The sequence below is a fragment of the Zalophus californianus genome, chromosome 11 (genome assembly GCF_009762305.2).
Source record: "Zalophus californianus isolate mZalCal1 chromosome 11, mZalCal1.pri.v2, whole genome shotgun sequence".
NCBI lineage: Eukaryota > Metazoa > Chordata > Mammalia > Carnivora > Otariidae > Zalophus > Zalophus californianus.
Window position 1 is genome coordinate 32,881,688 of NC_045605.1, and position 22,133 is coordinate 32,903,820.

Sequence of the window (22,133 nt, forward strand, 5' to 3'; positions counted from 1 at the left end):
TAAGGTTATTAAATAAAGAAAGATAGTGTAGCAATGGAGACAGTGTAGAATAGCCTGACAACAGAAAAGGAAGTCAGATTAACACAACTGAACACACATCTTCCACTCTTATAAAAAATAACTCAAAGTTCACCTTCCTTTCTATATTAAGAATGATATATTCACTGTTACAATGCTAAATATCAAAAGTTTACATCCTTTAGGATCTTATTTCCTGAATTACAATAACAAGGAAATAAGTAAAAAAACACAAGTTATATACATATTTAACAATTTTATCTTATTATTTGTAAGTACTTATTAAATATTTCTTCAAAGTTTCTAAGACATATTAAGAGAGTTAATGAAATGATGAACATTGTTTTTCTTGATAAAAATTCTTATTTCTATAGATAAAAGTTCAAATTGTTTTTGTAAGTCTGCTTGAGGAGAAATTGAATTTTAGGCAATGACTGATTGTCAAGGACATCTGAGCAAAACAAATATTCATTTTATTCAGGAATTATCCAATGGTTCCTTGATGTTTTTATTTCATTTGTATCATATCAAGATGATAAACTTTCCAGAGAGACACATAGCAAAATAAATAAAAGATTAATAAAAGCCAAATAAGTTTCTATATTCCTGCAACATTTGACATAAAACCTTAATATTATTCAGCTTCCTTCACATAAATATACTTGAGTAGGAGTGTTCTTGTTACAAGCTTTCCAAACCCCCTAGGAACTATCCATAAGTTGAAAATTCTGAACAAAAATATCAAGCTACCAAGAAGTGAAGAGAGGTACACAATGAACTCTTGCAAACAGGAATAAGCCAGCTCTCACACACTGCTTCAGTAACCACAAATATTCCACAGGACAAGTAAAAATACTTTTCTCTAGATTTCTGTTTGGTCTTTGTATTAGTTTTCCATGATTGTTATAACAAAATACTTGGTAGTTTAAAGTTAACACATTCATTCTCTTAAATTCTGAAGGTCAGAAGTTTAACATCTGAAGATTAAAATTTCATTTGGCCTAAATCAAGGTGGCCTCCCTTGAAGGCAGGACTACCTTCCCTCTGGAGGCTCTAGAGAAAATACATTTTCTTGCCTTTTCCAGCTTCTAGAGCTCCTGGCCCTTCCTCCATCTTCAAAGCACATCACTCTAGTCTCTGCTTCCATCATCACATTTTCTTTACTTCTTCTGTGTTCAAATCTCCCTCTGTCTCCCTCTTATGAGGACATTGGTGATTACATTTAAGGCTGACACTAATCATCTAGAGTGATCCAGGCTAATCAAGGGTAATGTCTCCATATCAAGATCCTCAATACAGTCACATCTGCAAAGTCCCTTTACCATAAAAGTAACATTTAAAGTTTCTAGGAATTAGAATTGGGGGTCATTTTTCAGCCTACCACAATCTTCAAAGGCATGCCATTTTTTATCCTTCCATTGCTCATAGGATCTGAACTATTCAGTAGTAATTTAATGGAGCTGTGTATAATTTCCTTATTGACATAATTCGTGTCTTAAAAATAAACCTGTTGTCCACACATAAATTCTCATCTGATGACTTTGCCTGTAGCTCATTTAAAAAAAAGAAAGTTGGTGTAAGAATGGGTGAAATATATAAAGATTGAGTACACTTATTTGATGAATACTGAGAATCTTGAATCATTATATTATAACCTGAAACTAATGTAACACTGTATATTAAGTATACTTCAATAAAAAATGTCATCAGATTTCCCACTACCAAATAGTAGGTTATCTGCATCTACAATCTTTTTACTTTTCTTCTCACTGTGACAACTGATGGATTTTCTAATAAAGGCCAATTTTCTGCAAGCATTCTGAATCTATTCCTACTTACTTTCTCAAGTTAGTTCTTCAAATATTCTTCTCTCTACTGTACTCTCCAACTCCAAAGATGGGAAAAGGACCATGGACCAATTCATCTGTCCTTTCTTTACCTCTTCCTTCCTTCCTTCCTTCCTTCCTCTTCCTCTTTCTTTCTTCCTTCCTCCCCCTCTTTCTTTATTCCTTCTCTTTCTTTCTTTCTTTCTTAACCTCTCTGTACCACTATGGAGCCATTATAGCCCTAGGGAAGGGGGCTGAGAGAATTCCGCCTCAGGAAGGAGGGATATCTTATAAGAAAAATCCTATCTGGACTGGAAGACAAATGAGTAGCCTGGTCCTGTACATAATGGATAGTAAGAAGATGCTTTGTTATATCTTCTCAAAGATTTAAACCAATTATCAGAATGTGGTGATTCTCTTTATCCCTAGAAATGTTTTTAATATCTTTTATGATATCAGTAGAACTAGTTCAAGTTCTTTTTTTTAGTTAATATTTGCTTTTATATATTTTCCATCCTTTCACTTTAACACTTGTAAAGTGTTTAGAACAATGCCTTACAGGTAGTAATTAGACATCAATGTTGATTACACAAAAATAAAATTGACTAAAAATCTTCAAAATTTGTCTGGGAACACAGATGAGAGGAGAAATGAAAGTATGAAATTGCCATAATTAAAAGAGAGATAGTGAGACCCTGAAGGGAGACTAGAGGCAACAGTGCTGTGGGAGAGGTAGGAATGTTTTGAGGGACAGATGTGGCAGCTGCAGGAAGGAAAATTTGGCAAAAGAAAGATGTGGTTAAAGGGGAGTATTCAATACATTTTACTGTGTTATGTGGAATGCCAAAACTTCATTAATTACCCTCCAAACCATTAGCAAAAATTGGTATTACTCATAAGTGCTTTGTTTGTTTTGGTTTTAATGAGATGATATGTGACACCAGCCTCAAGGGGCACTCAGTGAAAACAAGCAGATCCTAGGATGCAAGTTACATTCAGTGTTTAAGGTAATATCCTCCCTTGTAACTATAAGAGGATGGTTACTGTATTTGCTTTGTCCTCCACTATATCCTTAGTACCTCACAAATTATCTAACACATAGTTGGTATGGGATACACATTTGTGAATGTGTGAGGATAACTTCACACAGGGTCAGCAGAGGGAAATCTGATCACATCACTCATGCACTTCAGATCTAAAGCTTCATCATCTTTGTTTTAAACCCCTCTTACATACCAGTTCAAATCATCTTGCCAGATTTTTTACTCCCTCAACTACCCTTGTAACCAGTCCATGCAGGAGCAACAAGTTTCACACAGTTGCAACTTGAGGACAACCGTGCAGGTGCAGAGTTAACTGCTTGTGGTGCCACCCTCAGGGATTGGGAGATGGAAGATCAATGATACACCCACCAAGGAGACTACTCTGGGTGCATTTCATAAGGCTCTGGTCCTGTGAAATCAAGCTCCAGTGGTCTGTAGAAGTGGTCATCTCCATAATACAAGCCTCCTTTACACTATTTCATGCCTCAAGTACAACCCATCCCTCACTCCTGCTCTCTGGGATAAGTTCCAATTAACTACCTACAAGCAAATTTTGTTTCAAGCTTTCCTTTAGGAAAACCCAAGCTAAGACAATACATTCTACAATAATACATTTTATAAAGTAAAATTTTACTCGTACTTGAAAGGAAATAATGTGCCTATGTATATATTATTTTTAGAAAGGTCTACTTTTTTTTTTCCCAAAGACACAATGTTCTTGAAATGATTTTCATAGCTAACTGTATGGTCACAGCAGATTAAACATAATTTTTATATTCAAACCCCCACAGAGGTGTTTGCCAAGTTTGCAGAAATATCCATTACAATGCCTGCTCTGGCATTGAGAGGTTTATAAAACCCAGCAGGAATTGCAGCTGACCATGCTACAACAAATGGATTCATCCAAAATTGTATTCTATTTTTATTTTCAGAATAAGTGTTTAATATATGCCACATACTTGGGAAAACATTCAGGAATATGTCCTTCTTATGAATATACTTTTCAATTATTTTCTTTTTGAGGAGAGATCAAATAGTGATATGAAACTTTTGAATTAAAAATGATTTCAGTCTAATCTGTGCCTCTCTTGGAGTAATATTAAAAGTTTCCTATTTTTCACACATTATCCTTGTATGAATTCTATAACCATTCAGTAAGCTCAGTAATTTTTAATAAAAACTGTTAACTTAGATTGCATATAAATGTAGTTTGAGAAGCTTGGAAGTCGGTGAGGGTTAACTATAGAATTGGTTCCCTTCTGAGGTAGGGGTGGGGGATAGCTAGGTGAAGTGTGACAGTCAGTTCTGCTTTGATGTGAGGGCAAGGAACTGGCTTTCAGGCTGCAGACACCAAATGCCAGAAAAAGAAGGTTTTATATTGTGCATCATCATCATATTAAGTACTTTAATCTTCCATGAAAAGTTCATTTATATTATTAAGAGATCTGTCCTTTGTTCTTTTTGTGTGTAAGTATAGGGAAGGGGTGGGATTCCAATATTTCACTGAAACAGTTGTTCCTCATACATACCTTTAATCCCTCTTTGCTCAGTCTTATGCCCCCCTCCACAGCTAACTGATTTCAAAGCTTTTCCAGGCTTCCACTAGGCACATGGCCCTTAGCCCCTTCTTTAGATCCTTTAAACTTTATTCTAAGTTTTAGTTTTCTCCGTTTAATCCTTTAATTCACATCCTCCTTTATTCTCCCAGAAATGTATCAAAATGTCTCATTTGTTAATGAAATACTTTCTCTCCTCCAGCATTCTCATTAATGATATGGATTTCTTCTTGTAGAGTCTTAGAAATGGAACAGGCAACAAATACATGTACCAAGTCACCATTCTGAGCTGTATGCTAACATCTTGTTCAAATACTCATTTCCATTGGCTTTCTTGATACTACACTTCTGTTTTCCCCATTCCGTCTCTGACTTCTTCTCATTACCTTTTGTAGGATTTTTATTCTTTACTCTTCCAAAGCAATTTGGATTATGCAAGACTTGGTCCTAAGCTCACATCTCTTCATATCATACTCTTTTCATGGACTTTCCTAACCATACTAATGGTTTCATTTACCATTTGCTTTGTGATGACTCATGTTTATATTTCAACACTATTATTAAAACTATTAATTGTATCTTGGAGAATTTTAAGAAAAAACTACATTCAATATTTAAAAAAGGAAAACCGAGTGCCTGGGTGGTTCAGTTGGTTAAGCGTCTGCCTTTGGCTCAGGTCATGATCCCAGGGTCCTGAGATCAAGCCCCATGTCCGACTCTCTGCTCAGTGGGGAGCCTGCTTCTCCCGCTCCCTCTGCTTGCAGCTCCCCCTGCTTGTGCTCTCTCTCTCTCTCTGTCAAATAAATAAATAAATGAAATCTTTGAAAAAAAGAAAAAACGCATTCAAAGTATATCAAAATCTTAATAATGTTACTAGCCTATTTCTTTTTTATATTCAAAGTTTCACTTATTAAGAACACATCTAATATATTTGGTTTTGTTAAAGCAGAGCACATTTTAAAATGTATTCCACAGACAAACTGGTATTACTTTTGAATTATTTGATAGCTTAAATGATCTATGACACTTCACCATCATTGGTGAAAGTAACTAAATTATCTGTGTATATACAATGTATTGTCCTGTATGTTTAATTATAATATGGCTAATAGTGACAAAAAAAAAAAGAACACATCTAGTACAGTGTACACATCTAAAAATAGCTTAAAAACCTGTTAAAATATGATATTGAATGATAATTATATAGTAACAATTTATAAATTTGATTTTCAGCTTTAGTCCATGGGAAAGTTTAGAACACTTTTAAAAGTGTAACAGTAAAAGTAGCAGACAAAAGGACATAAATGTAGTGTACAAAGGGTGAAGGAAAAAGTAGAGTTAAAAATATCTTTATGTCATGTAATAGGAAGTCAAGAATTATTTTTCAAGAGTTAAGAGAACAGTAAAGATTTAAGTACATTATCAAAGTTGAAAAGGTAAGCAATGGAAAGCTATTATATAAATATAAATTAGAGGAAGACAGAAGAGATACATGTATATATATGTACAAGGGAGTCAATAATTATTATTTAAACTTGATTAAACAAGAAACATAGATATTTTCTAGTATTATATGAGAACCTCATGAAAGAAAAAAGAATTTAAAAAGTTACATTCATTTGATATAAATGTCTTGCTATAATAAAAAATAAACAGTAGACAAATAACCACTAAGGAAACAATAACCTCAGATAATTCACAGAAAGAAGAAATGTGAATTTTCGAAATCTTATAAAATCTTAAATAAAACTGTCATTGAATAATTTAATTTAAATTCAGAAAATGTTTTCCACCTGTTTCTTTTTAACTTAAATATTAACCTTAATATAACAGTTCATTTTATTTTTTATTGGCTTTATTAAACCTTTCATATAGTACTGCTCAAATAATGATTTTTTAATTAATTAATTAATGTTTTTAAAAGATTTTATTTATTTATTTGACAGAGAGAGACAGCGAAAGCAGGAACACAAGCAGGGGGAGTGGGAGAGGGAGAAGCAGGCTTCCCACAGAGCAGGGAGCCGGATGCGGGGCCCGATCCCAGGACCCTGGGATCACGACCCGAGCCGAAGGCAGACGCTTAACGACTGAGCCACCCAGGCGCCCCAATAATGATTTTTTTAAATACAAATATTCATAGAAGAATACAAATATTCATAAAAGAAAAAAGTAGTCAACAATGTAACTGCATCAGTAAATTCAGTTAGTCTAAAAAAATTACTAGTTTAATAGACATAGTACTGGTTATATATGAAACAGTGTAATGTGCTGTAAAGGCCAAAGGAAAGAGTTAAGAATGGAGGGATTGGTACTAATAGGAGGAGGGACAGTATGGATGGAGATATAGTTAGATTTAATTTTGTTAGTCGGAAGATGAATTTAATGACATATAGTTTCTGTGACTGGATGGGGCAGTTCAGTTTAAGGAAAGCAGAGATTTTTTTTTGAGATTAGCCATCCACAGAAACTTAGTAGGATTGTTTTTTAAAGATTTTATTTATTTATTTGGTACAGAGAGAATGAGAGAGAGAGCACATGAGAGGGGGAAGGGTCAGAGGGAGAAGCAGACTCTCCGCCAAGCAGGGAGCCCGATGCGGGACTTGATTCAGGGACTCCAAGATCATGACCCAAGCCGAAGGCAGTCGCCCAACCAACTGAGCGACCCAGGCGCCTGAAACTTAGTAGGATTGAGAGACACTCATGAAGGCCCATCTGAATTTGGCAATCATGAATCGATGGTGGGTGTAATTCTCTAGCAGCTTTCAGATTCTCAAGGCAATCACAGATTAAGGGCATAGTTGAATTAATTAGAAGTTTTTGCCAAAAAATAGCAATAGAAGACAGAGGGGCAAGGGAATTTAAATAGCAATAAAATTATTTTAATTATTCTTGAAATATTTGACTGTGGAAGATAAAAGATAAATTTAAGCAATACATTTGGGCCTGGGTACTGAACTTTTAAAGTACTAGTGAAACTGGTGTCTGTTTTTGGATTCTGATTTATACATGTGCTAATTTCTCTCATGATGGTTAGTGTAATGTTTAGGTCAATTATGTGAAAATAAGACGGCCACTGTCAACCTCAGCCACTATCCAAGTGTACATTATTACATAAATGGATAGTGTTAATGGAAATATTTGTTGACTAGACAGCAAATTTTTACAATTTTCAGACAAAGATGTTTTAAATTCTTAAGGAATTAATGAGACAATGCTCAGAAACATTATGGAAATTGTGGATAGAGACTCACCTTAATTCTAAGCTTTTGACTAAGTAAATTTTAAAAATCATATCTATTTCCTTTTATCTTTTCACCCTATGGACATTTTCATATAATCTTGAAGTTGACACCATATATTCACAATCATAGCTTTAACTACAGTGAGGGAGTACACAATGGTGAATTTTAAATATCTTTCTCTAGCCTAGCCCTTTTTTATATATACCAGACATATGTATCTAAATGCTTACTGCATATTTCCACATGGATTTCCCAAGAAAATTTCATCTCATAATATTTAAAACGGAATTCCTCACATTTACTAACTTCTCAATCTCTTCCTTTATCTGTGTTATCTCTTTTGAAGAGAATCATCACGCATTCGATGAACTGTGCCAAAACTTCTTCCTACTTTAGAGCCTGATATTTAATTAATTATTAAATCTTAGTAATTCTACCTCTCTAATATCCCGCATATTTCCTGCTCTCCAATGCCATTACCCCTGCTTTCATTCTGTCCCTCATCACCTCTCAGATGGCGATTTTCAATAGTCTGAATTGGTTTCCCAATTTCCATTCTTCTTTCCCAGCTATTCCTCCATTCTATTATCTAATTATGTGACCTTTGGCAGGTCCCTTCATGTCTCTAATATTGGCTTCGTCATCTCTAAACTGGATATTTTATGTGTACTCTCTACCAGATAGGATATATATTATATATGTGTGCATATATATATGTCAAATATACAAAATGAGAAACTGGGTAGTAAGCAAAAATCTTGTGATGAAACTCAGCATACACTGCAGCAGCATATATTCTAAAACTAAGCATATAAAAAAGTAATGTCGAAATAGATTATTTTTTAAGTTTGACATCAATCAGGATTCTCAAGCTCACTTCTTAATAATGCCTTCATGGATTTTTTATTGCATGACAGAGCAAGCCACATATCATATATCAACTGGTAATATAGCACTTGACTTCTTTATGCAATGCTTAACTGTAAATGTCGATAACTACAAATGAGGTGTTTAAATTTGAAGGTACTGTAGATATATGGCAATACCTATAATTATAGAATCATAGTTTCTGCCTGAATTGCACTTAAAAGTTAAAGTTCCAACTGCTTCTCTTATTGGAAAAGTAATAATAACAATTATAACTGTACCATGAAGTATTAAAAGCTGAACATTCAATTTGAAGGTAGCTAAAATAAAAAAGTAATGAAAAGTGAACCTATAAAATGCTTGCAATTCATACACATATGTTATATAGAGCACTAAAGAACGAAAAGAAAAGAACTGGAGTCTTTATTACAATTTGTCTTTTCAGATGCTCCCTCTCTCTTTGGCATTAGGATAGTATTATGGTTAATATTTCTCATCCAAAGATCATCACTTTCCTATGCCAACATTTTTACTCTAAGGTATACAAAATCTCAGACTAAAAGTGTAGAACTTTTAAATATGACAATTAAAAAAAATATTTGTATTAGGCTTACGTGTTTAGAAATACTTTATTTTTCACAGTTGAGGTGGCTGACCATTTTAATCCCTGCCATGCAACTTACCATCATTACGTAGAGTGAGTGGTGTTGGAGGACTAAGTACTCGAGCATTTGTCACTGTGTTTTTCACCAGACAAATGTAGCTGCCAACATCTGATGATTGGACTTTAGAAATATAAAGGTTGCCTGTCTCCTGGGAAATGAACCGCCGGCTGTCCTCCGCCACAAAGGAAGGGAACTCATTAAATACCCAGCTATAGATGATCTCTGAAAATACACAAAATTCAATTGTTGAAGGATACAGATTATTTTATTAACAGTCAAAGCTCAAACAACGAATTCTTTACTAAGAGTCAGATATCTTGCAAGACCATATATATTTCATTCAGATACCTATATAATTTAGTATTTTATGTTCAAAGGACTTTTATTCTTAATGCGTATAAGAAGATCTGAAATGTTTCTTAAGGATACTTAATATTTATCCATCCATCCATTAATCCATCCACCCATCCATCCAGTTCCAATGTGTGTTGAATGTGTGTTGGATGATTGGCACTATGATAGCACTGAAATTAAAAAGATGAGAGAGGCAGTTTCCCATTCTCAAAGATCAATCTAATGAAAGATTTACCCAAAACTATCAATCAATATGGAGTAAAGAAATGGAGATATGTACTCTATTGTAAAGAAGGCATGGGCAAGGGGTACTTAAGCAATCATGTTAATCAGTGAAAACTACCTGAGATAAGAGACATCTAAGCTACTTAATTTACTCATTTATCCAACAAAATAAACCAGGCATTGTTCTAAGTGGAAAACAAAACAAAAAAAGTCTGTGGTCTCATGGAGTTTTCATTATAGTGGGAAGAAACCAGGAATACACAAGTATATATCAAGTGGTGATAAGTGCTATGAAAAAAACTAAAGCATGTTAAGACAGAGAGTGATAGAGATGAGAAGAACATGAGAATTTATGTTTTAAAAGTTTTCTCTGACTACTTGGTAGAGAAAAGACAGTGTGAAGACAAAGCAGGCATCAGAGGGAAAGCAAGAGGAATAATGCCCGCTAGCCTAAGAGGCTATTTTCAAAATAGCCATGAATGATAGAAATGATTTGTATTAGAATGGTAGTGGTAATGACAGTATTGGTTCTGGTAAAAATGTGGTTGTGAGGTTGATAGGAATTGCTGAGGATTCATTATGATATGTGAGAAAAAGAGTAGTCAAGGGTTTAGGTTTGGGGCTTGATTCACTGAGCAACTAGAAGAATATATTTGCTTTTACTGAAATGGGCAGACTACAGAAAGAAAAGTTCTTTGGAGAGGTAGGTGGAATAAAACTAGGAGTTTAATTTTGGCAAATAAAATTTGACATAATATCTGGTATCGTTAGAGAAATTGATAAGGCAATGATATATTTGAATCAGAAGGCCAAGATAAAGTTCATTCACACAAGGACTGGATGGTATGAACGGACAACCACAAACAGTTTTGTGTTATTGGGCTGAAAATTTCAAGGAAGGGAGTGGTTAAGAGAAGAAGTTGGAGAGATTAAAGGTAAATCCAAATTATTAAACAAAGATTAATATGGTGTGTTTATGTTATATTAAGGAGCTTGTGCTCAATCTTGTATGTAATGTGGTACCACCGGATGTTTTTCAAGAAAGGGTTGACATAGATAAATACATTAGTAGGTTTTTCTGGTGAGTCTGCAAAGGTTGGATTTAATTGCAGGAGAGAACAATAAGATACTATTGCATACTAAAGGTGAAGGCTGAAGTAATCTGAATCAGAACCATGATCATAAAAGTGAGAAGAAAGATGTTGGTCCAAGAAATATATCAGAGGTAAGGCAAAGAAAGAGACAAATAGTCCCACTCCAGGAATCCTTGAGTGACTGGGAAAAGAATGGTACAAGAGGTTTAATGGAAATATGCCAAGTCAAACTAGTTTAAGGAGAAAGATTATTGGTTCATTTTCAGGACATTTTGAGTTGGAAGTCTGTGAAGCAAATCTGGGTAAGGAGTTCTAGCAGTTGGCAAATATGTGTTCGAAGCCCAGGAAAGGAAATCTGAGGTGAAGGTTAAATTTGGGAGTTGTCAGTATATGGGTATAATCGAATCCAAGTAAGTAGGGGAGATAAATCAAGAGGAGTAGATATAGTGAGAAGATACTCTGGGAAGCACAAACATCTAAATAAAGGTAAGAAAATGTTCACAGGGTAAAAGAGAAGAGACTGCTAGAAAGATTCAAAGGGAATAAAGATAATGCAGTGTTACAGGTGCCAATGACTTAACCATTTCCACAAGATTAAATAATGTCAAACAAGGAAAAGGGCCTACTAAATTAAAGGAAAATATTACTTAAGACTGGCATTTGGGATATCACTGAATGGCAACTTCAATAGATGAGTGGGGACCAAAATCGGACTGCAGTTGAGGAATTAGAGGCATTGTGCATAGGTCTATAGCATTCAAATCTCAGTAAGTGTTAGAGTTACCTATGTTATGATTGAAAGAGCAGATTCTAAGGCCCCTTTTCTCCTACCTACCATGAGCAGTTAAAAGTAAATTCATCAGTCTGGCTCTATATAGTTTTCAGTGGGGAGTCTGGCATTTAATCAGCCTTCTGGATACTCAAGCAGTGACTTGAAGCTTATCCATCCATATTGAAAGTCAGTGTAACTAATTTTGAACTTTATATACTGATTAATTAACTTTGAATACCTTCTTAATCTATCTATTTAATTTTTTTTACGATTTAATTTTTTTTATCTTAACTGAATCAACATAATATGTACAGTAAAGGTAAATCATTAATTTTCATGAATATGTGTTTAAGAAAGGTGGTCTCACAGACTAACTTCTGAGAAGGGTCAGAAACATTTTCATAGACATTATCTTAGGCAGGTATACTCTATACAATCAACTGATAAACATTAAAATGGCGTTTCTTCTGTTCCCAAATTCTCCTCTTCCCCCATGTGTCTTCTTCACTTGGTTCAATTCATAAGAACTTCCAGAGGCAATGTACCCAAGTCTTGACTTGGCTATTTACAGATGGTTTAAAGTAAGCAAATATTCAGCTAAGTCTCTGAGGTTCAGTTTTCTCACTCAAAAATGAACATAGAATTACCTGCTTCATAAGTTTTCAAATAAGATAATTTAACCAAAAACTTGACACACAAGTACTTATAAAATATAAAAATTAACATTTCTGTTATCCCCTTCCCCCCAAAAATTGTTAGGTTAGGAGTTTTTTCTATGTATTTCACTTAAATATAAGGAAAACAGCAATGGAGACCTAAAATAACAGTGAAAGAATTATCGGTGTTTAAATATTAGTCTGTTTTCCATAGAAAATTTTAATAATGTTTGAATGTAATTATAAGCAAGATTTAGCCAATATTTATTACTTCTAAGGCATAGAATATAGTTGTAATAGATGCTTGAGAATTCTGAAATGTTATATTGCATTAATGTATAATTATAATACACATAACAATATCAAAACTTTCAAAATTTTAACAAATGTTTTAAAGCAAACTCTTTTTTATAGCTACAGTTACCCACTTGGTTGTCATTAGTCCACTTGATATTTTACTAAGAATTTATCAATAGTATCCATGTGGCTTTATTCAAAGAAAACCCAGAATATAATTGAAATACTTCATTCTGTTCTCACATTTCTCAACTAGACTCTAAATTCAAGGACTTTTCACATTTAACAATATGAATTCTTCTAATTGTTATAATAAGAGTTCATTTGTTGTTCACACATAACACACCTATATTTTGATGTTTTTACAATTTATTTTAAATTGGATTTATTGGGGTTATCTCTATTTTTGGCTTATATTACTTGAAATTTAGGGAAAAAGAAAGCAGTGAACAATTAAAGACTATCATTCATTGAAATACTATTTCTGGGGGCGCCTGGGTGGCTCAGTTGTTAAGCGTCTGCCTTTGGCTCAGGTCATGATCCCAGGGTCCTGGGATCGAGCCCCGCATCGGGCTCTTTGCTCTGCGGGAAGCCTGCTTCTCCCTCTCCCACTCCCCCTACTTGTGTTTCCTCCCTCACTGTGTCTCTCTCTGTCAGAAAAATAAATTAAAAAAAAAAGAAATACTGTTTCTGTTATAGCGCTTATGGAGTCAATGTTTTATAAAATATTTTTACAATAGGAAGAAAGTATATAAAATTAGCATGTTCTCAAATTTTACAGGTAGATGAGTATTTGGGGATTAAACATGCTTATTTAGTTTTTATAATAAGTTTTCAATTTTGCATAACAAAACATTTCATAATTCTAAGAAGGATAAAAAGTAGAAATGGTATACAATAGAAAAGCTGAAAACCTGAATTTGTATTGAATTTTCTCACTGTGCCCAAAATGGAAATATTGAACTGGGTTAAAACTTTTAAGATGGCTGCTTACTTTCTTCTCTTATAGGAGAAAAAACCTTATATTTTTCATTATCTATTTGCATTTATTTAATATCCTTCTGAAACTTTTCTTTAGTATCATAAAAAACAAGCATTAATTATATTTCTAGTAAAATATAGAATCTTCCTGAAGATTATAAAATTCAGGAAGCTAGTAAAACACTGTGGGCTTTGATGTCATAGTCTTTAGTTCTTTATACCACTTTGTTTCATATAAATTGTACTTTGTCTTTAAAAGCATTTAACACAAGTCAATTTATTAAGTATTAAAATTTTAATGTAATCATTTCATAAACAGATTGAAACTGGTCAATTGTTATTTTCCCATTTTTAAAAGGTTCTCTTTAATAGCATGTTTAACTAAGACAATTGAAAATGTTTTAGAAGTTCTTCATATAATTCTTCAGAGTACTCCCTATTTTAGCAAACAATGACTACTTTTTGAGATATCCTGTGCATCCTAGCTTGGGATTGACTTTTATGTTAATTTTCACTAGTGCATTTTTGATACTATGTAGTAGTATACATTTGGCCAACCAGCTCATGACAGTTTGAGGATTTGGGTTCTCATGGGAGATTTTTTTTTATCTTTCTCCATGAGTCAGTGAGAGTCATTCTAGTTCACTGAGGGCAAAGCCAATTACAGACCTGACTTGGCGCATATGTTATTCTAACTTCCCCTCTCAGGCAGACCCAAAGACTTGTGTTTTATCCCAGTATGAACATTTACCCTCAAGCTCCTAGACTTAAGGGTCAATTTCCATGACACAAATAATCCACCTTGCTTCCAAGATTTCCTCAGGATTAACACTATTCCTTGATTTTAGTTAGGATTTCATCCCTCTATTTTAATTATTTGTTTTTGACACCTGGGGATTTCCATTTCTTTCTTGTAGTTTAGCTATATATTGAAATTTTCTTTATTTTACTCATCATTCTTAAAATTTTGGTAGTAAGAAAGTTTCTAGGTGGGCTTTATTTGTCTATTGTCCTAATCAAAGGTCCAAGTTTCATGGCTTTATGTCTTGCAGACTTTCAACACAATTGCTGTAACTGATTAGGTGTCACAAAACAGACTATCCTGTCTTTACTCCCCTGACAAATAAGATGATTACTTAAATGATATATTTCCATATCTACAGAGTATGAAAACAGGAGTACACATATGGGCAACAATGCTCATTTTTCATAACTGTAGTGCCATTAATGAAAAAAGTGGGAGAAAAGGGAATGAAATTGCATACTGGACTCTGAAGTCCTTGAAAACAATTCAATGAGTAATCACATATGATTCATTTCAATATTCTTAAATAACTACAAGTTATAAAATAACCATTCTTCTTCCTAATAATGTCTGTATACATCAGAAGCTCCAGGTCAAAAGATTTGGAGAGAACACAATGGATATGGCATCTGAGTTTGTTCACTGATCCAGTTAAATAAAGCAACTCTCCTAGGGAGCCTATTTTCTTTATCCTTGTCAGCTATAAAAAGGAAAACCTAAAAATCAGAAGTTTCTGTATTTTTATGATATATTCAGTCTTACGGTTTGTGGTAAAATATTCCAAATGATGGGCTCTATTTACCAAAATCCCTGATCTTACCCTTTTGTAGTTACCCTTGTAATGTGAGGTTTAATGTTATATCTGTCAAAGAACTACAGTTATAATTTATTCTTTATTATAAGAATATAATTTTTAGTTTGCTTTTTAAATTGTCTTGTACTTAAAGTTTGATATAGTTTTGCATTAATTTTTACTGAATGATGCTTGGTAAAATATGTGTCATATGCATTTCAGTATTTACTAATTGCCTTGTAATTATATTTTTTTCACAATTCCATCATCCACTATGACTCCTCTCCAACCCTTTTTTTCTTGATGAATTAATTGTTGTGAAGTTACTTGAATAGGGGAACTTTGTAAGTTACTAGCATAAACAATATGACTTTAAAAATTGGCACCTCAATTATTTTGTTTATAAAAAGCTTGCAGCCTTTGGGGTTTTGGAATCAATGATATCATGAAGTAGAGAATTGTCCTATTATCCATTACTACTAAGCATAAAGGGATACAACCTGGAATTAGTAAGAAACATCTTTTTTACATTGCTGATTTATACCTTCATTGTGATAGAAAATGTTACTATTAGCCACATGAATTACCCTTGGCAGGGCAGAGACTAAATCTACTTTTTTCACCATTATATTGTTAGAACCCCGCAGAAGGTGCCTGGCATGTATTTGCTCGATAAATATTTGATGAATAAATGGTCAGGATAAAAAATATCTATATATGTATTTTTATAAGTCTCTAAGTTTTAAGAACAAGAGTGGATTTTTTTTCACATTTTAAACTTCATTGGAAACTTTCTAAGACTTTTTGTATAGACTTATTTGGCCTTGAGACTATGAGTCAAAGATGACATTTGAAGTAGGGCTAAATACAGACACTGAGAAATAATGTAGGCAGTTTTAACAGTCTAGAATGTATTTTCTGTGAACAGAAGACAAAGGGTCATGTTTACAGAGTTACTAAGAAGTGTTTTTATGATTTATTCCACCAGGTAAATTAGACAAAAGTTGAAGGGGCATTAAATTTTGACATGGTCCAACTGCTCTCTCAGGTTAAAGCCTCCATGATGGTCAGTCATTTCTCTTGTGCTTGGACATGTTCACCTGACATTTTGTTGAGGAAGCTGACTCAACAGCTCAAGTAATAAATGGATCATATATAAAAATTTTATTGGCTGCTAGATTTAGGATGAGGACTGAGATCAAGATAACTGGAAGTGTCAACAATTAAGTAGCGATAAATTACTATACGAAAAACACTACTTAGGATATTGCCAGGGACTGGGAAAGGAACTAACTTGAGACTTTACTATGAATCACACACTTTACACTGTTTTCCAATCCCACCACCCCACTCACTGTTAGAAGGCAGAATCATGTGAATAAGACCATGGACTTTGCAATCACAAAGATCAGAATTTCAGAGATGCTTGTGTGATCTACTGACTATGCATCTTTGGGCAAGCTCTTTAACTTTATTTAAGTTTTAGTCTTCTCATCTATAAAATGGATGAAATTATAGGTTAAATGAGATATTTTGAGTAAGGATAGTACTACAGAACTAGATGTAGTCAGTTATTATTATTGTTATAATCATCTTCATTATCAAAATTCTGGGGCTCAGGCAGGTAAGGAAACAGTAGAAAATTACGGCTAATTACATATGAGGAAAAATTCAAATTTGTCCGAGTCACTCTAAGCCTATATTTTATCATTATATCATACTGCTTAAATTATCAATTTTTATTATATTCTAAACTTTCTGAACCTCAGTTTCAGTATCCATAAAATGGTATAGTAAGGTTTATATTATATATTGTGCTAAGGATTATGTAACCCACTTAATGAGAATGTTCAGTATAACTACTCAGTAGAATAGCTGTTAGGTCGGATAAATGACCTAGTAGAATACAGTGCAGATTCACCTTGAACCTTGTACATTTGGATTTAAGTTCTACAAGTGTCAAGAATTGCACTATAAAACATAGCTAAAGGCAAAAATTCTGAGAATAACAATAGAATAAAGCTGTCTACCTGACACTTGGTTAGTACCTAGGGAATCAAGGTATTTTTAAAGATGTCAAGAATATGAGAGAACATTTGTCATGTTTAAAAAACGAAATTGCTTCAATACAAAGGTAGGCTGTATGATTACTTTAAATTTCAGTTATCTTAGTTGAACAAAACAAAGTATTAACTCCTGTTTTTTTCAAAAAAAGTTTTGAAACATGTATTTCCATTTGTTTATTATTTAGAGTCAGAAGCAGCAGAGTTCTGCTTCAAAATTATGTCACCCAGACAAAATAAAATTTTATATGCATATAACTCAAAACACCTTAGCAAAATAAAAGATAAAGAAAAGAATATTTATAATAGAAACAGTAGTAAACTGGCATTCTCTCATGATCTGCAACTCAAATGAATCTGAGTAAGTGAATTCCAAGTAATAGAGTTTAAGTGATTACGTCACCTGGGTGACAGTAAGCTATTTTTACTTTCTCTGTGGACTGCTTCACACAGCAGAGGACTTTTTGTTTTTAAATCCCAAGAGCCCTGTGTCTCGATATAAAGGTCGTTGCTAACTCTTTTCAAAAGGCAACCTAAATTTCTTGCTTTGCTAAGGGGTTTTTAAGTTATTTTTATTGAGTTTTAAACTCCATCAGGTCAGGGATCAGCATTTACTCACCAGTGTGCTAGTCAGTGGCACAGGTTCAATTTAGGCTTAGAACTTTGCATTAAAAAGCATTCACTCTAGACTTCCCACAATTCATTGTCAAAGCCCAGAGACCCCAGCTCTTAATCAACAACAGAACATATGTACTCTAGAATTTTTCTAGGGAAGATCACCTTGATGTGCTTATCAAAAGTATGAAGAGTTTACCTTAAAGAAAAGACATGCATGGAGAATTACTGGAAGACTGTGTGAGCCATCCATTAGGCATAACCAAGGTAATTTAAATTTATTCTCATTAAATCAAAACATTAGACCACTTAATAATAATAACAACAACAATAGTGAAGGTCAGTTTTATAGAAAGGGAATCTGAGAAGGAGGTTCTTTGAATGTGGTTTATTGATGAGGTGTTCCCAGGAGAAGGAATTAAGAAAGGCAGGAAACAGTAAGGGGGAATAAATCAGCTAATCAAGGATGTGGTTCCTGCCAGAGATTAGTTTAAGACTAATCTCACTTGTGACTATGGAACACAAATTTAACTGCAGAATTGGTGAGTTTGGCAGTGGAAGGTAAAGAGATTCAGCCTTTTGTATCCTTTCCTCCTGCATCAGTTGGATATTGGCTGCTAGCTGTGGTAGATGAAGTGCCATGAGGACGCAGAGCACAATTCCTTAGATAAAGGGAAATTCTCTAGAGAAGGGGCAGATGCTGGATAGGCACTTTAACCAGGTAAAGGAGATCTGGGTGTGATACCAATAGCATCCAGTAAACTTGTATAGCACTTAGTATGTACCAGACAGTGTGCTCTGTGTATATTAATTTATGTAATCCTTACAAGAATAGGTAACTCAATTTTATGATGAGGAAACTAAGATACAGAAATCAAAACGACGAAGAATTCTTATTGAGCATAAATTTTTATTTGAAAAAAAGAAAACCTAAGTAATAAGGGTTTCAAGTATTTGTTAGGTTGAGTCATATATGATATGGGGTCTAATTTTGCCAATTAAAACCTTGATGCTTCATAGTAACTAATCAGAGCAGTATTTAAATTCCATTCACCAGACAAAAGCAGGTTTCTGGATATTCTTATTAACTATTGAGTCACAACCTAATTAAACTGTCAAAGAGCCACACGAGTCTTAACTATGTAAAATGGTAAGGATGTGTCTTGCTGGCACAGAAACCTGCTATAAAATAGCAGCAGAGTGTGCCTAAAATGCAGATGTCCATGGGAGTAAAAGCAATATTATTGCATGATTACAAACATGGATACTTACTTCTTATCTCCTCTAACATTAGGACTTACAGAATTTTCCAAATATTTAACCACCCAAAAGTTCCATACATTATAATATTTATATTAACCAGTATTTTCTAGAATTAAAAAAAGTCCACAAGATGGCAGTGCTTGATGAGTAGAAAGCATTAATCTTGGGTAATATTCCAAAGGGAGAAAAATGGAAACCTTGATTAAAAAAAAAAAAAGGTTTTTCTCATTTTTCTGTGTTATTCAGTAAAATATTCTATCCAAAAGGTATTTGTCATTTCTATACAATTAAAATAATTAAATTTTTTTAAAGATTTTATTTATTTATTTGAGAGAGAGAGAATGAGAGATAGAGATTTGAGAGAGAGAGAATGAGAGATAGCATGAGAGGGAAGAGGTTCAGAGGAAGAAGCAGACTCCCTGCTCAGCAGGGAGCCCGATGGGGGACTTGATCCCGGGACTCCAGGATCATGACCTGAGCCGAAGGCAGTCGCTTAAGCAACTGAGCCACCCAGGCACCCTAAAATAATTAAATTTTAATTTAGTTCTATGTATTGAAAGAAAAAGGAAACTAATAAGGTAAGTATTCAAAACACTCAATATTTTTTATTGATGGTGAATTTTTAAGATATCTTTACCTCTTTTAATTTAATGCTATGCAAGTTTTATGGTGCAAATTTGAAGACTTATTGAAGGATAAATATTAACAGAAACAAATATGAGTTTTATGATTTATCCCCCTTCTAGCAGGTAAATCACAGAGGACAAACCCTCTAGAGTTGTGATTTCCCTAAGTTTTGCATGTTAAATGTGGAATTTTGGTTGTTTTTAAGTTATATTTATCAATAGGTGCAGTAGAGAATCTTCAGGTCACATAAACCATTATAATAAGATTCTCTCCCACTCAACTTCTTACGCTCAATGTAATTTTTCATAAACGTTCTTTGTGCTTTTACGGCTTAACTAATGCTCATTAATCCTTCATGCAAATCTTCAATGAAGGTAATTTATTTGTCACATTCTCATGCACCATATAGAAATAGTGGATATTGTCTATTTATCAAAAGGCACAGAAATGGTTTATTTTCTGCTCTGGAGGTTTGTCCCTATGGCTCACCTGTTTCAGAAAAAAAATCCTAATCATAAAATACATATTTATTTCTGTTGAGATATAATCACTGTAATAAATCTTCAAATTTCTATTTGTATGAATTCATGTAGCATGAAACTTTTGGCTAGACATTTTTTAGTTGATTGTTTGAAAAAATAGAAATGTTCGTATGATTTATACCAATAATATAAATGGTACAAGAACTATTTGAAATGTATGCTCTTTCTAATTCTATAAGGGATTTCTCCAAAAGTCAGGTGGTTTTTGAGTTTCATAATTATATTTACATATATTTACATTTATAATTATCTTAGCTTCCAAGTAGTCAATCTTTTCAAATTATCATCAAAATCTATTTATGAACTAGATGTTATGATAAAGTCCAGTTTGAATAATAGGGGTTTTTAAACAATTAAAGAACACATTTTAAAATGGGAATATGCCTTTTAAAAATTAACATCATTAAAATAATTGTGACCATTATTGTGAGCCTAATATTCATGTTAGATACAAATGTTAGATATTCATGCATGCATATACTTTTGACATAAAAGATTAAAATGGGAAAAATATATTGGTTATCCCTGACTTAATTACTTTTCCATATTTTCCCTTATCTGTTTTACTTATTTGCCCAGAAGTTTTCAGTTTTCTAAACTGGCTTTTCTTTGGTTAGTGCCCTACTGCCTTAAAGTTTAACAATTCTAATTCCTGGACACAGAAGGGATTTACTTCTTAAAAACCCAACTTGTTCAGACTTATTTGTTTAGTATGGATTACTTAGATATTTTCCACAAGTGTGGGCTTTATTATTGTTTTTTTCCTTCTAAACCTGTTTCTAGCTTATTGATTAATTAATAATTCTGGTGATAGACTTAGTGATATTTTCCAAAATCATAAGACTAGTAGGAACTATAATAGTTGAAATAAAAATACTATAATTTCAACAACCAGCTGACCCCATAGAGGAAGATCCTGTGGCTGGAGATTGTTGGCAGCCACAATTGCCTGGTCAGGGAACCGAGCCGAACTATCACCATCAGAATGTAGGGCAAAGACCAAATTAAAATCTTTCCCTGATGCATGGCACAGACCATCATGAAGTCTCAGTTAAAAGGAGCACAGACAGGTTCAAACCTCCTGAAGAAAAAAAAATCTGATGCCTTAGCTTTGATTTCAACAGATCCTAAAGAAAATAATAGGGAGTAAAATGCTGGGTGAAGTGATGAGAGAAGCTGCCTTTTCTCTTGCTGAGGCCAAGTTCACAGCAGGGGACTTCAACACCACAGTTATCCAAAATGTAAATAAAGCCCTAGTGAAGATTCTAGCTAAGAAAGGTAATGTAGCAGGTGTTACTTTGCCAGTGTTTGAACATTACTATGAAGGAACTGACAGTTATAAACTGACTGGTTTAGCCAGAGGTGGGAAAAAATTGGCTGAATTAAAGAGGAATTATGTCAAAGCAGTGGAATTACTGATGGAACTAGCTTCCCTTCAGACTTCCTTTGTTACTTTGGATGAAGCTATTAAGATAACCAACAAGTGTGTAAATGACATTGAATATGCCATCATTCCCAGGATTGAACATAGTCTTGCTTATATCATCAGAGAGCTGGATGAGAGAGAGCGAGAAGAGTTCTATAGGTAAAAAAAAATACAGAAAGAAAAGATTCTTGAGGAAAATTTGGAGAAAGACCCAGAGCAATGGAAGGCAGCTGGAGAGGTGATGGATCCTGTTAATCTTTTGTCTGAAGAGAAGGATGAGGCTCTTCTGTTTGAATAACTTTTCCTGTTCTGGGTCTTTCACAAGCCCTAACATGGCACCATTTTAACTCACAATGTGTAGGTTTGGTACGTGTAGCTATTTATTTTTTGGCCTAAGAATTTC

General features: G+C 33.7%; 1 protein-coding gene and 1 pseudogene across 1 annotated transcript in view; one reads left to right on the forward strand and one right to left on the reverse strand.

The window, feature by feature from the left end:
- Positions 1-22,133, reverse strand: part of CNTN5 (contactin 5) — a 1,400,310-nt gene that overhangs the window by 390,012 nt on the left and 988,165 nt on the right. Inside the window, exon 10 of the mRNA XM_027581317.2 lies at positions 9,236-9,439. Within this exon, the coding sequence (XP_027437118.1) occupies positions 9,236-9,439 (204 nt within the window). The remainder of the gene's footprint in view (positions 1-9,235; positions 9,440-22,133) is intronic.
- On the forward strand, positions 21,290-22,028 carry LOC113915411 (annotated as a pseudogene).